Consider the following 14,247-nt stretch of genomic DNA (forward strand, 5'->3'; position numbering starts at 1 on the left):
AATTAACAGGACGTGCTGTTATCAAAAGCTCTTTGTTAGCCTGTGATATGGAATACTTTCATGTGCGTGTGTACTGTAACTTGATAAATGTGTTGGAATGTGATACAGAATACTTACGCCAGGGTGTAACTTGATAAATGTGCAGGAATGCGATAAGGAATACTTACGCCGGTGTAACTTGATAATTGTGTAGGCCATGCCAGTGAGGAGGACCTCTCCCTCTAGCATCAAAATGTCCCATAGACGAAGATTGAGGGTGTATGGAACCTGGACCAGAGAAACATCAAATCAAAATAAGATAAAGGTCAAAATGTTTGAAAATGATATGGGTTGTTTGTTCGTTTGCTGGGTTTATCGACCTATGAAAAGCAAGGGTCATTTTAAGGCAGGGTCTCCTTTGTAGTAGCTGGTGGCTACCTCATTGCATAAAATACTAACATACGGAAGGCAAGGTGCCTGCTATCCCTGGCAAGTTATTAATACTCTGAAATTACCCTACATATATGGTATATAGTAATGACATTTGGAACTCCTCTTAACTTACCCTATATAGAAATGAAATCTGCAGAACCCTCTGTACTTACCCTGTCTAAGAAGCACTGAAGAAACCACTTGATAGTATATAATGTTGTATAGATGTCATTTTTATCCTGAAATATATCAACATCATAAAATAGTTAATCCACACAACAAAATACTGCAGGATTAGATTTGTATATTATTTTGCAACAGACGAAAGTTCTAATGCAGATCCAATTCAAAAGTAACTGCATTCAAATGTTATTATTTGAACAGGGTATACCTAAAAGAGAATCCCAATACTAGTCCCCATTACATGTTCTTAATGACAAAAGCCTTGCAGGATTGTTTCATCAGTTGAGAATCCGAGATCATTTTATTGCATACTTAATAGAAATGTGACAAAATTGTACATTATTCATTTAAACAAGGAAATTTAAAGTAAAATACAATCAGGTTTGCTAAACTGTCATAAGATGTGTGGCCATAGTATTAATTTTGTATGACATCACCTGTACATTGGAATATAAAAGTAACATATCTTCCACTGTTTACCTGACAGAGTTGCTACAATGTTTGACAGCCTGTATAGATTAATATGAATAACCATCACAACATAAATCATATAATTACATTTCTACCACAATAAACTGTGTTATTCCACTCTCAAGCCATTGTATAAATACTGACAGTTGGATATATATCTGTTATATTCCACAAGTGGAATATGACCTTCCGGTCTTTTGATTGGTCAAGAATTCGAACTTTGACCCGAGCTGCAATTGTTATTGACGTCATCAATAAACGAAAGATGTCACATCACATACATGAAATAAGACTTGGTCACATTTCCCTTTGATTCAAGCTGATATTACAACCACTCGTTGTGTAACCTCTATGTATCTCACTTTATCTTCCAGAGACCAAGAAAACTATCGAGAGGAGTGGAATTGTAATTCTTTGGAAAACTATCGAGAGGAGTGGAATTGTAATTCTATGGAAAACTATCGAGAGTAGTGGAATTGTAATTCTATAGCATGTAACTGTTATGTTAGAGTTGATGTGTTAATATGTCTGCTTTAGAAATAACTCTGCTGAGATAATGTTCACATGACACAAACACAATATTCTTGTATCTTGTTGTATCTAGTTTGTTTTGTTTTTAGTTTGTTGTTTTATCTAGGTCACTGTGACCTAGTTACGATTTGTCACAAAAAATCACACTAAAAATGTAACAGTGTATCAGGTTTGGCAAACATCCATGAAAATAAAAAGGACTTATGATGAGAAAATGATTGTCACAGACAGAAACAAACCTTAGAAACATGACATGAATAAGATAAAAAAATTTCCTTACGAAACATTTTAAAAACACATTAAATATACAGTCAAACCTGTCTATAACGACCGCCCAAGGGGAGGCAGAAAAACGGTCACTATAGACAGGTTGACTTTATAGACAGGTCAAAATTACCGCACCAACCAATTGACATGAAACTGCCATAAATAACTTGTCATTGTACAGGGCATTCAGAAGACCAGTCAGAAGTCAAATAAATGCATAAACTTTATAAATCTGAAGGGTTTAATCTTTAATGATTTTGTAGACCCAAAGACAAAATATAACTCAAAATGGTCTTATTGATAATTTTTTTAAAATATTTTTTTTCTGAAATAATATGCTATATGTATCTATCAAATTATGTCCCTTTCTTTCTTAAATAAAGAAAAAGAATACACAATAATTAATTATATTTATGTTACTATTAATTATTTTGTGATATAGTCTCAACTTCTTAAAACCAAAAGATTTTTTTTTTCCCAAATTGAAATCCGGATATTTGTGTCAGTTTACGACTTTTTATTAGTATTGACTAATTAAAGATGGCGGCAGTATAAACGCTAGTACCGACAGCTACGATTAAGAAAGGCATTATTGGCTTTCATGTGAGTAAATCTTGTTGACAGATATGACTAGTGTTTGTTATTGAAGTGATGTATCCTAGTTGTAATCACGAAATTAACTGACCGTGTCAAATGAAGCCACCTATGCACAGTTGTAATGTAATACCGACACGCATGGTGACCCGACTCCTCTCTCACAGAGCCCCAGGCCAGGGCAGCTAAAGTAATTATAGGCTAACAGGTGGTAGGGGTCTTTTGTTTATATAATCAGGACATGGTTGTGGTGGTCCTTTGTTTTTATAATCAGGCCAGGGTCGATGTGTCTGAATTGTCCGGGGATTTTATGAGGGATGACTGCCGAGACCAGAAGATGGCCGACAGACATCGGTCGCTATAGAAAACAAATTAGCGACCGCCGTTCCAAAATCACCGGTCGTTAGTCACATTAGACAGGGAGTCGCTATACAGAGGGTCGTTATATAGTAAAATCTCACGGGGAATCTTAAAACCGGTCGTTATATACAGGGGGTCGTTAGAGCAGGTTTGACTGTACTTAGCAGGTTCTGTTAGTAAAGGATACTCGACAGTTTCAACCTGATGTACAGCGAGACTCAAACCCATTCAAAAGAATTTTAGAGTAACCTCCCCTGTGTCAACAATACTTGGGTAGTAGCTCTTTGCCAGATACTTACAAAAAATCTGCGAAGCTTCGGCATAAATTTTTTAAGAATAGTATCATGGTGTTCTTGAAATCTCAATAGCTTTGGAAATCCAGGGATGAAAAATCCTGTAATAAAAAATAAGAATTAAAACCAAAGGCAACCAGAACAACTACAAACAAATTCACAATACCAGTGTGGTTTTCTTTTATCCAGAAACATGTTTATGGAGATCACGAAATTTTACTCCTAAATTACAAAATGATGTAAAATCCAGAACACAGTTACAGAAATCATTCATGTTTCCATTTTCCTTGAAACAGTGTTTTATTTCCTGAATATCAACCAGTTTTAATTATTTATGACAAAACCTTGTGTACATACCATGCATTCCGTGTTTCTTTGAGGAAAAGAGTTGGGATATGGCCCAGAAAGCTTCCTGTAAAGGGAAACATTGATGACTGAGAGTTGATATACCAAGGGAGACATAAATCACAGAGTAACTTTATGTTAGAGAATTAACACACAAATAACGAGATTAAATGTTATCATAATCGGTTTTAACGTTAAGTTTTCCTCCAATTTATCTCTAAAATACAAAAGTTTGTACAACTTCTCAAGATTTTATTTTTTTTTTTTTAAATTTTTAAAAAAATCCTCATCATATTGAGATTAAGGTTTTTCTGTTCAATTCACTTTGTTACATCACTAATTTTTTCCGTTGTCAACATTTCACCTGCCATCTTCGATGGTGCAATTTATCGAGTTGAGTTCACTATCAAAGCTTAACGTATTCAATGACAAGAAAAGTAGTCAACCCTATATCTTTGAAATAAACGTCTAAAAAAACTTAACATTAATTTCGGAACATACTTTGGGGTTTCCCTTTGACCAATGAGATTGGACTCTTTGAGTTCAAAAGATCACATCAGTTTGATCTATAATTATGCTATGACCATTCAGATTTCTGAGAAATGGTGATATGGCCTTTGTAAATTCTAAAGGTCAAAGGTCAACTGGAAGCCCTGACCTTGTTCACGTCATACAGGGCAAGAGATTCTATTAAACCAGCGATGGAAATTTCTTTACTTGCAACAAAGATTCTTTGCATTCAGAATACCAATCAACTCACCTCTTCACCCATGTACATAAGAAGCAGTGCTGCGATTTCACTCATTCCCTGGCAATAGCCAACTTCAGTGTTGTACATGGAGTAGGCACCCAGCACATGGAACAGTGCCTGTTGTCTGAAAGGTACAAACATGTTTGTTGTTACATGTCTTAGACAGGTACAAAGACAATACCAGCAGGTATTATAGTCTTTGATGGATATGGTAATAAAGATATTGTCAATTTTGTGTTTTATTTTTTAGTTTTAAACAAATCACAGCCATGCTGAGAAATTCTGACATTGAAATAAAAATAGCAATGTCAGATAATTTAAGACTGATTTAAAACAATGTAAGAAAGTTAGCTTAAGCATTAAGTAACAGGAATAAAATGAGTTATCTCCCTTGATTCATAGTTGCATAAAAATTAGAGGCAGTGTTGAGGTAGTTTTCAATGATTCATCTGTACACAGTGTTTATTATAAATGTACTGCATTCCCCCCCTACTGACACAGTGTCTTGAATGAACCTCTACCCTACAAACTCTGTACACTGATCAAGGATTCTAATTAAGAACACTGTATCTTGACCATGAGAATACAACTTACTGAAGCTGTACCTTGACCAGGATTCTACTTACTGAACACCATATCTTGATCGGAACTCAAAGTGGTTCCGGTATGTACGATTTACATCAAGATCAATCTGGCGAATATGTGGAGATTTGGTCCTCGCCCTAGTCTTCATTTCCTATAGCACAAATAAAAAAGTTTTAAAATGAGTTAGAATTTGGTCCTTGTGCTAGTCTTCATTTCCTATAGCACAAATACAAAAGAGAAGTTTTAAAATGAGTTAGAAAAAATATACTTTTACCATATAAATGAACTTTATTAACTGCTCGGATTAAAAGAAGACTACTCAAAGATATTGCATATGGTAAATAAACAGTGTTTCAATCTTTAAACGTTTTTGTCTGGGCCCTATTTTGTACCTACAAGGAGCAGAGTCACTTACTTTGTATATACCCTTTTGTTCGGCCTTGACCTTGTTGACATCCAGTAGTCGCACCCATACCTCTCCTCGAACACGATTGGGAATACCTTTGTAGATACGCCGGGTCATCTACACAGTACATAAATTCATCATATACAAAGTTCAGTTTTCAACAACACTCAACTGGTTTTTTTAATCATTGATACATTTACAATAAAAAGATATTTTGGCGCTTATCCAATATTAATGAAAAAAATACTGAATGAAGGCTGTGTTGAAATGTCTACTATGTGATCTAACTGTATCATACTTTTTGAGAAATAAATTTAAAAGCAAAACTTAAAATTGAAATGTTGACGAAAAGATGTATTTTTTCCAAGAAGTAAATGTTATAATCTTTACATTAATAAGGCAGTTTTCACTCTCAAGATAAACCGAAGTTCTTCAAATATTAAGTCCTGAAAATTCTGAATTCGACCCAAAGTATCACTAATTACCACAAAGACATACAGTATTTGTATACAATATGCCTTTTTCCTGTACATTTCCATGATTATTTCATTACATGTAAGGACAAACACTCATATAATCATCATTCGGACATAGATTTCATCAAGAGAAATTGTTAATGTTTCTGATGTCCGAATGAAGGAATGCCCCTTTAAGGACGACATAATCCCCCCCTCCACCTCATATGTCAACAATCAAAGAATACTATACCTTCTCTCCAGATGCATATTTGTCCCAATTTTTTATCATTTTCAACCATTTTTGTGATCTTTCAATCTCCACTTCAATAGCCTGGAAAGAAAATTGATAAATTAATAATCAAATTGATATTAAATGATTAACGACACTCTCCTTTTCAGTGTACTCGAGTTTCCTACAAAAAACTCCCAGACATAGATTTCATCAATAGAAATTGTGCATGTTTCTGATGTCCGAACGAAGGATTACCCCTTTATATTTTACTTTAATAAATTGAAGGATTAATTATAAATATAACATGGTAAACAACATAACAATGAAACAGACAACTCTGGTCTGTTAAGGATTGATTGACAGTTGATTCATCCTCGTAGGGGACACCAAAACCTACACAGGGTGTCCCACCATAAGCAAGGCAGTCATTAAAATCAAGGAGTTGATCATGAGACACAACGACTCATGATGGCAGTTTTGGAGTTGAACTGATGAAGAAACTGTCATCCTGGCTTGTTGTGTAACATTGCCTCGTTGACGGTTAACAATAATTACAGTGTAAGACACTTGTATGGTAACCCTACCTTTGCCTCGGCTGCACTTTGTTTCTGAGGGAGCTGGTAATTACTGTAACACAAAAAAATACTTATAACATCTATACAGAGAGTCAAACCTCGTTAATTTACCTCTTTAATTAAACCATAACACAAAACAATACTTATAACATCTATACAAAGAGTCAAACCTCGTTAATTAAACCATAACACAAAACAATACTTATAACATTTATACAGAGAGTCAAACCTCGTTAATTTACCTTGTTAATTAAACCATAAAACAAAACAATGTACTTAAAACATCTATACAGAGAGTCAAACCTCGTTAATTTACCTCGTTAATTAAACCATAGCACAAAACAATACTTAAAACATCTATACAAAGAGTCAAACCTCGTTAATTTACCTCGTTAATTAAACCATAACTCAAAGCAATGTACTTATAACATCTATATATGGAGTCAAGCCTCGTTAATTTTCCTTGTTAATTAAACCATAACACAAAACAATATACTTATAACATCTATACATGGAGTCAAGCCTTATCCTGTCATCTCAATATCCGGCTGGTATACGAGGGGTAAATGTGTTCTAGTTTTGAGCAAAATTAATGAACAATGATATCCCTGACCTACACATTTAGCCATTAACATTTAACTTACATATATTCATGAGAAATTTTGTACCTCCAGTCAGTCATCTAATTTTACATTTTTTTTTATATTTGAAATGATCTATTGATCCTTAAATCAAGTTTCAATGTTTAATTTGTATGTGAATTGTAATCACATGATCTAATCTGAAACCTACTGGATGAATCCATATCTGTCTGTGACATGGTACACCTCCAAGGTCGGGTCCTCCCATGGGTCGATCTGCGCCCCTTCTTCTCGACCCTGAATCACAAAACATAAACAATTAACTTGATGCCTGTCAACCTCAACAGCTAAATAACTTAGTTGAGACATACAAAATATGACCTTGACCTTTGATTATATGACTTTGCTGCAAAATGTCATAAATAGTAACGCAGGTTTTGGTCTTTGGTAGGAACTGGTCAGCTGAAAGGCCGGAAGGCCATAGTAAAACCTGTTAATTAAATAAATAAATAAAATTGGTCTTTGGTCAGGGTCAGCTGACTTCTAGTTTGATGGACAGACAATGTTTTTACCACAGGACGCCTGCATCATTGATGAAGAGCCTTAATTAAATTCCCCAAAACCGGACAGGCTGGCACCTTACCTGGTACAATTTGTATTTGGAAAATTCACTCACATTTAAATTTTGATTTCTGAACTTGCATAGAATCTGTTAAAAAGCTTTCAAAACAGTTTACACTTTAAATTATACAGTTGTGCATACATACAATTGTACGGATGCAGAAAAACATTTTAATTCAATTGTGAACATGATAGGGTCTTAGATTTATCAAAATGTCACAGAGTTCTTACATAATACAACATGCTTATATCATATTTTTAGATTCAAATTATCCAGACTAAATATTTTAAAACATCAGAAACCGTGCATGTGTTGTCCGTCCATTTAAGAGGGCCTCGGACAAATTGTGCTATTTTTGGACATTATGCTCTTTATATCTTTATTACCAGCTTCAATTCCCCAAGGGTTGATAATACGACCACAGTTAACTTCAGTTACGGGCAATTTCATTACCAGTATACTAACACAAAGTTTTATTTGGAAAGACTTATTGTTAAGTACTTGGTTGATTTTAACGGTGGCAGTTAACTAAATTGTTCCTTAGAATAGCCCCGATTCATTACAGGAAGCTATATGCTAAAGTTCGGGACTTGGCGTACCTATAACTTCTATACATATTGAGACAATCTGAGGAAGCGTTGACACAACATACAGAAAACAGACTGTATGATGCTTTTGAACTTCGTGCCAGGAGAGAAGCCCCTGAAGTAATACAGAGAATATGTTTGGCCTCCCGTGTACCCACCTTGTCATACTTGGCTACAATCTCCTTCCTTTCTCTGGATGCTCGCTCTACTTCATCGTACTGGTCTGAGCTGGCTGTAACACCAAAATACAATATGTACATTATACAATATGTACATTATACAATATGTACATTATACAATATGTACATTCATACTTACACCATCAATAAACAATTATGATAGACAATTAATATCAATATATATATATATCAGTCTCCATACCTCACATCAATACCTAGCTATGCCTATCAGTCTCCATACCTCACATTAATACCTAGCTATGCCTATCAGTCTCCATACCTCACATTAATACCAAGCTAATTAATTATATAATTACTACACCAGAGTAATTTCTACTGATCTCTGCATTCTAATATTGTACAAGCTAGTATGACTTTTGACCTATGTGAAGTCCTACTGACAAACTTCTGTATTTTGATTAGCTCCAGATGTCCTAAACTGATACATACCAGTACTTGGGTACATAAAGTGTTCCACAGTTATATTACACTTTATTAAAGGTAGTCACAGACCTTCAAACACAGATTCAGTACTCTTTTATCATGTACTGACCAGCAGGCCACCTAATTACTGACAGCAAGTTTACTTTTAAGTCCCCTTATTTATAATGGTCACATCACATACAAATGTATCAAGAGGCCAAGGGGTCCTGTATCAATCACTTGGTATGTAAGCAATAATAACAACAGCTAGGGCTTCCAACTGACCCTTGCATTAATTGATTTTGTTGTCTCTTTTTGTTTCTTTTTGTCTCTTTTTGTCTCTTTCAGAGATCATATCACCATTTCTCTGAAATCTAAAGGGTTACAAAACATATATGTCCAATAGATACAAATGTATCTCATTTTGAGCCAGAGACAAAACAACTCTTCAAAGGGTCTACAAGAAGTCCTCAGATGATAAAATATTTTTAACAATTTCATGATTTTTCAGATATTACTATACAATAGGTATACATTGACTGTCAGCGTTGTACAGTGACTGCCAACCTCATCAGGCTCCGACCTTTACTACCCTGTACACTGTCAACCTCATCAGGTTCTGACCTACACCACCCTGTACACTACCAACCTCTCAAGCTCCGACCTATATACCACCATGTACACTGCCAACCTCATCAGGCTCCGACCTATATACCACCCTGTACACTGCCAACCTCATCAGGCTCCAACCTATATACCACCCTGTACACTGCCAACCTCATCAGGCTCCGACCTATATACCACCCTGCAAACTGCCAGCCTCATCAGGCTCCGACCTTTACTACCCTGTACACTGCCAGCCTCGTCCCCAGACCTATGTACCACCCTGTACACTGCCAACCTCATCAGGCTCCAACCTATGTACCACCCTGTACACTGCCAACCTCATCAGGCTCCAACCTATGTACCACCCTGTACACTGCCAACCTCATCAGGCTCCAACTTATATACCACCTTGTACACTACCAACCTCATCAGGCCCCGACCTTTACTACCCTGTACACTGCCAACCTCATCAGGCTCCAACCTATGTACAACCCTGTACACTGTCAACCTCATCAGGCCCCGACCTTTACCACCCTGTACACTGCCAACCTCATCAGGCTCCAACCTATGTACAACCCTGTACACTGCCAACCTCATCAGGCTCCAACCTATGTACCACCCTGTACACTGCCAACCTCATCAGGCTCCGACTAATATACCACCCTGTACACTGCCAACCTCATCAGGCTCTGACCTATATACCACCCTGTACACTGCCAACCTCATCAGGCCCCGACCTATATACCACCCTGTACACTGTCAACCTCATCAGGCTCCGACCTATACCACCCTGTACACTGCCAACCTCATCAGGCTCCAACCTATACCACCCTGTACACTGCCAACCTCGTTCCCGACCTATGTACCACCCTGTTCACTGCCAGCCTCTTCCCCTGCCCTATGTACCACACTGTACACTGTCAGCCACTCGGGCTCCGACCTATACCACCCTGTACACTGCCAACCTCATCAGGCTCCGATCTATATATATACCACCCTGTACATTGCCAATCACAGGCTCCGCGACCTATACCACCCTGTACACTGCCAGCCTCGTCCCCCGACCTATACCACCCTGTACACTACCAGCCTCGTCCCCCGACCTATACCACCCTGTACATTGTACTTGTATACAATGACTGCCAGCCTCGTCCCCTGTGGACACTTTTTCCGTTATAAACCCTCAGTCCATCACTTAGTCATTGTGAATTGACAAAACAATCAATATAATCGCAGTGCAGACGCTGATTGCTGAAAGGCCAGTCCGGTTATATCATATCATGCAATTTTAATTGATAACATGTCATGGATCCTCGCCTGGAACAACAGTAAACTTAGCCGATACCAAAGATTGATTTTCACACAAAAACAATTCTTAATTTCCGAGACTTTTTTTTTTCCGTATATATATTTTTGTACAGTGGATAGGTATCATTTGATTACCTCCATCACATGGTAGCTCAGCGTCAGTTGTAAAACTACATACCAAGCAAATCAATCATGTTTGTCCCTTTACAAGCGTATAAGGTCGGTTTTCCTGACAAGTAGTCATTTCACTCCTATACAGAAGATTCTAATAGTGTAACCTATTTGGCTAAAATATTTATTTAACAGCTAAATGTATAAATAACATCCCTGTTTAATCTCTACGTTTAAATCTACAATAATACAATATTAGTTAATCGAGCTAATTGATGACAAATATTTACTTGATTTCAAGATCCACCATTAAATTTTTGTTTTTACATAATCTGACCAAATTTCATCATATGTTTACACAAACTAAAAGGTGAGATACTATAACTTGTAAACAGATGTCAAAACATCAGCTCATTAGTTGTAAGTTGTTTACATTTGTTTGCTCCGAACATGTGACAAATTAGTGTACTTGCATTCTAGACAGCATAAAAAGGAGGAAGATTCATGCTTTAGGCTAATAACACACCACTGCTCCTATAAACTGTACATTCTTCTACTTCTATATAAACTCTTTCCTACAGCACAATATATATATATGCAAGTAGATATAATAACTCGCCAGCAAAAAATTTTAAAGACAAATTTTTACAGAATTTGAGGACAAATGCCTCATGGTAGAATATTTATAGCCTGCTGGCCCAGGGAGTGTCTCCTAACTGTGAACATGTTGCATATTCCGAACTGTATCCCTAATGATCACTTCCAAACAGAATCCACCTGCACTTGTCATATAAACTCTAGGTAGCCTAATGTCATCAAACATGCTATATATATAACACGCATAATGTCCTCATTCCATGGGGGAAACATGCCATTAGTAACTGATGTTCCAGAATGTATAATATATTTACAGGGTACAAATTATAACTACGTACTGCAGCACCTGCTGAAGTAGACAGAACATCTGTATATAAAGTATATATTTCCATTTGCTGTGCTTTGTCGCTATATAACCAAACAAAATAGAAAGTTATCGGATCATAATTCTCACACAATTCTCACACGATTCTCACATAGTTCTCACATAATTCCCATTGGCGTAGTGATACGAAGAACAATGTTTCTGACATCACTACAGATGACATCATTTTGTTTCGTGTCAGCATGTCACTACATATGGTATATTTAAAGTGTATTTTGACATCAAGAAAATTTTTGCTTCCAGAATGAAAACGAAAACACCAATGATCATTATAACTTGTACTAAATTTTTTATAGTTCTGTTGTATGAGAGTGAAAAACCTCACGGAGTATATTGGTTAAAATGTTTATTATTGTTGAAATTAAATTGATGATTTTGTGTTTATTTCCATGAATGACATTTTTTTGCTGGAAGCGATCGCCTGTAGTCATGATATCACAAGAACAGGTCCCATTGACAGTGCAAAATTTGACTTTAGAATGCTACAACACTATTACAGGTTCTATAAGAGAAAAACTTTAATTCAAATTGGAAACATAAGCTTTAAATGCATTCTAAGGAAAGTTTTCATCCTATGATTCTCACAGGATTATAAATACAGACAAGTTAATCATAACACACTAACACACGTTATTCAATTTGTCTGCATTCCTGTGAGAATTATACGATCATAAATTTCCGAAGAAGACAGTTTAATTAAATAACGCTGACAGAAATTTAAATACTAACTATTGTTGGTGGGAAGAATCCTACAATAGCAACAGGCAGATTTATATGTAGGTGGTAAACCTACAACAGCAATAGGCAGATTTATATGTAGGTGGTAAACCTACAACAGCAATAGGCAGATTTATATGTAGGTGGTAAACCTACAATAGCAATAGGCAGATTTATATGTAGGTGGTAAACCTACAACAGCAATAGGCAGATTTATATGTAGGTGGTAAACCTACAACAGCAATAGGCAGATTTATATGTAGGTGGTAAACCTACAATAGCAAAAGGCAGATTTATATGTAGGTGGTAAACCAGTAACTAATTAAATTGCACTATAATTATGACATTGACTTTTTCTATTATGCATGATACTGAAATAGGCAAACTTGCCTAATCAGGGAATACCTGAATTAAGCGACTCCCTCTCATATGCGACAATATTTTTTCCTCCTAACATTATCTATTATATGTACTAGTGAACTGAATTAAGTGACCACCTGTCAGATGCAACTAACGACCATCTTTTCTGTGTCTGAAACACAGAAAAGCAACTTTTTCAGCGACATTCCGCATTCTAAATATAAGGACGAAACCAATGAATGTTGTTGGTCCACTATTAAAGATTAAAAAACACTTGAGAAAAATCACTATACTTATTAAGCAATCTCTGAAATTGTCCTCCAGTCCTTTTAGGTGATAAACCAGAAACTAACTAAATTTCAATATAATTATGATGACATGGACTTTTTCTGTTAAGTATCAAATTGAAATATGGTAAGATTATTGAAACATTAATTATTATCTACAAGATTGTGATTTAAGCAATATATAAGTTATATGATGAGGAGTCAGTATATTCAAACAAGGATTTTAATTAAAGTGAAAAATCAATATACAAGTTCTTTCACAAGTATATAACGCCACATCACATATCACCAGTTTTCAGGAGTTTAATAGCCGGGATTCTGTTTATTTTGTGAAAAAGCAATTTTCCAAATGTTATCTGGGACTAAATTGATCCAAAAGTTTTCTACAATGCTATCTATTAAAGGCATGTTACAGATACGGCCCAATGACACCAGCTAATAGCTATGCTGTCTTTTGTTAAGGGTTACTGCTGCTGTTTAATTATCACTCCGGAGCTTTTCTGATGATGTAACCTGAAGCTTTTTCCCATAACAGAGGCTGCACTGCTAAGAGGTTGGAAATGACATAATAGCACTGTGTATTGATTTTTAACAGCACAAACATAAACAAAAAATAACAATAAAAAAAAAAATCCCCATTCATGCAGGAACCACTCAAGGGAATGTTATTACTGAGATATGGTCTCTTCAGCCTTTTGTCATCAAAGCAACTTCCTGATACCATAGATCATGTTAACAGTACACCACAGACTATTTAATACAATTCAATATTGCTATGTTTACAAAATGTCTTCATAATTACTCTGTCTAGATCTCTTGTCTTCTATTAAAAAGCATAAAATTGTTATTTCATGCTTGAAACAAGAAAAAAAATATTTGGGGAAAAAACAAAGGGCAATAACTCTTGAAAGTCGATATGGAACTTGTTTGCAACAACTATAATACAGTACTCTTGGTCGGACAATGATTCTCATGTATATATACGTACTGATATCAATGTACCACCAGCCCACATTAATTGG

General features: G+C 35.8%; 1 protein-coding gene across 1 annotated transcript in view; it reads right to left on the reverse strand.

Annotated features, from left to right (window-relative positions):
* Positions 1-14,247, reverse strand: part of LOC117326951 (USP6 N-terminal-like protein) — a 32,295-nt gene that overhangs the window by 2,923 nt on the left and 15,125 nt on the right. Inside the window, exons 3-13 of the mRNA XM_033883755.1 lie at positions 8,411-8,484; positions 7,255-7,340; positions 6,472-6,514; positions 5,906-5,986; positions 5,207-5,314; positions 4,833-4,942; positions 4,216-4,330; positions 3,468-3,522; positions 3,117-3,211; positions 585-650; positions 168-267 (exon numbers count right to left, since the gene is read on the reverse strand). Of these exons, the coding sequence (XP_033739646.1) occupies positions 168-267; positions 585-650; positions 3,117-3,211; positions 3,468-3,522; positions 4,216-4,330; positions 4,833-4,942; positions 5,207-5,314; positions 5,906-5,986; positions 6,472-6,514; positions 7,255-7,340; positions 8,411-8,484 (933 nt within the window). The remainder of the gene's footprint in view (positions 1-167; positions 268-584; positions 651-3,116; positions 3,212-3,467; positions 3,523-4,215; positions 4,331-4,832; positions 4,943-5,206; positions 5,315-5,905; positions 5,987-6,471; positions 6,515-7,254; positions 7,341-8,410; positions 8,485-14,247) is intronic.

This window comes from Pecten maximus, chromosome 5, assembly GCF_902652985.1.
Source record: "Pecten maximus chromosome 5, xPecMax1.1, whole genome shotgun sequence".
NCBI classification, from domain to species: domain Eukaryota; kingdom Metazoa; phylum Mollusca; class Bivalvia; order Pectinida; family Pectinidae; genus Pecten; species Pecten maximus.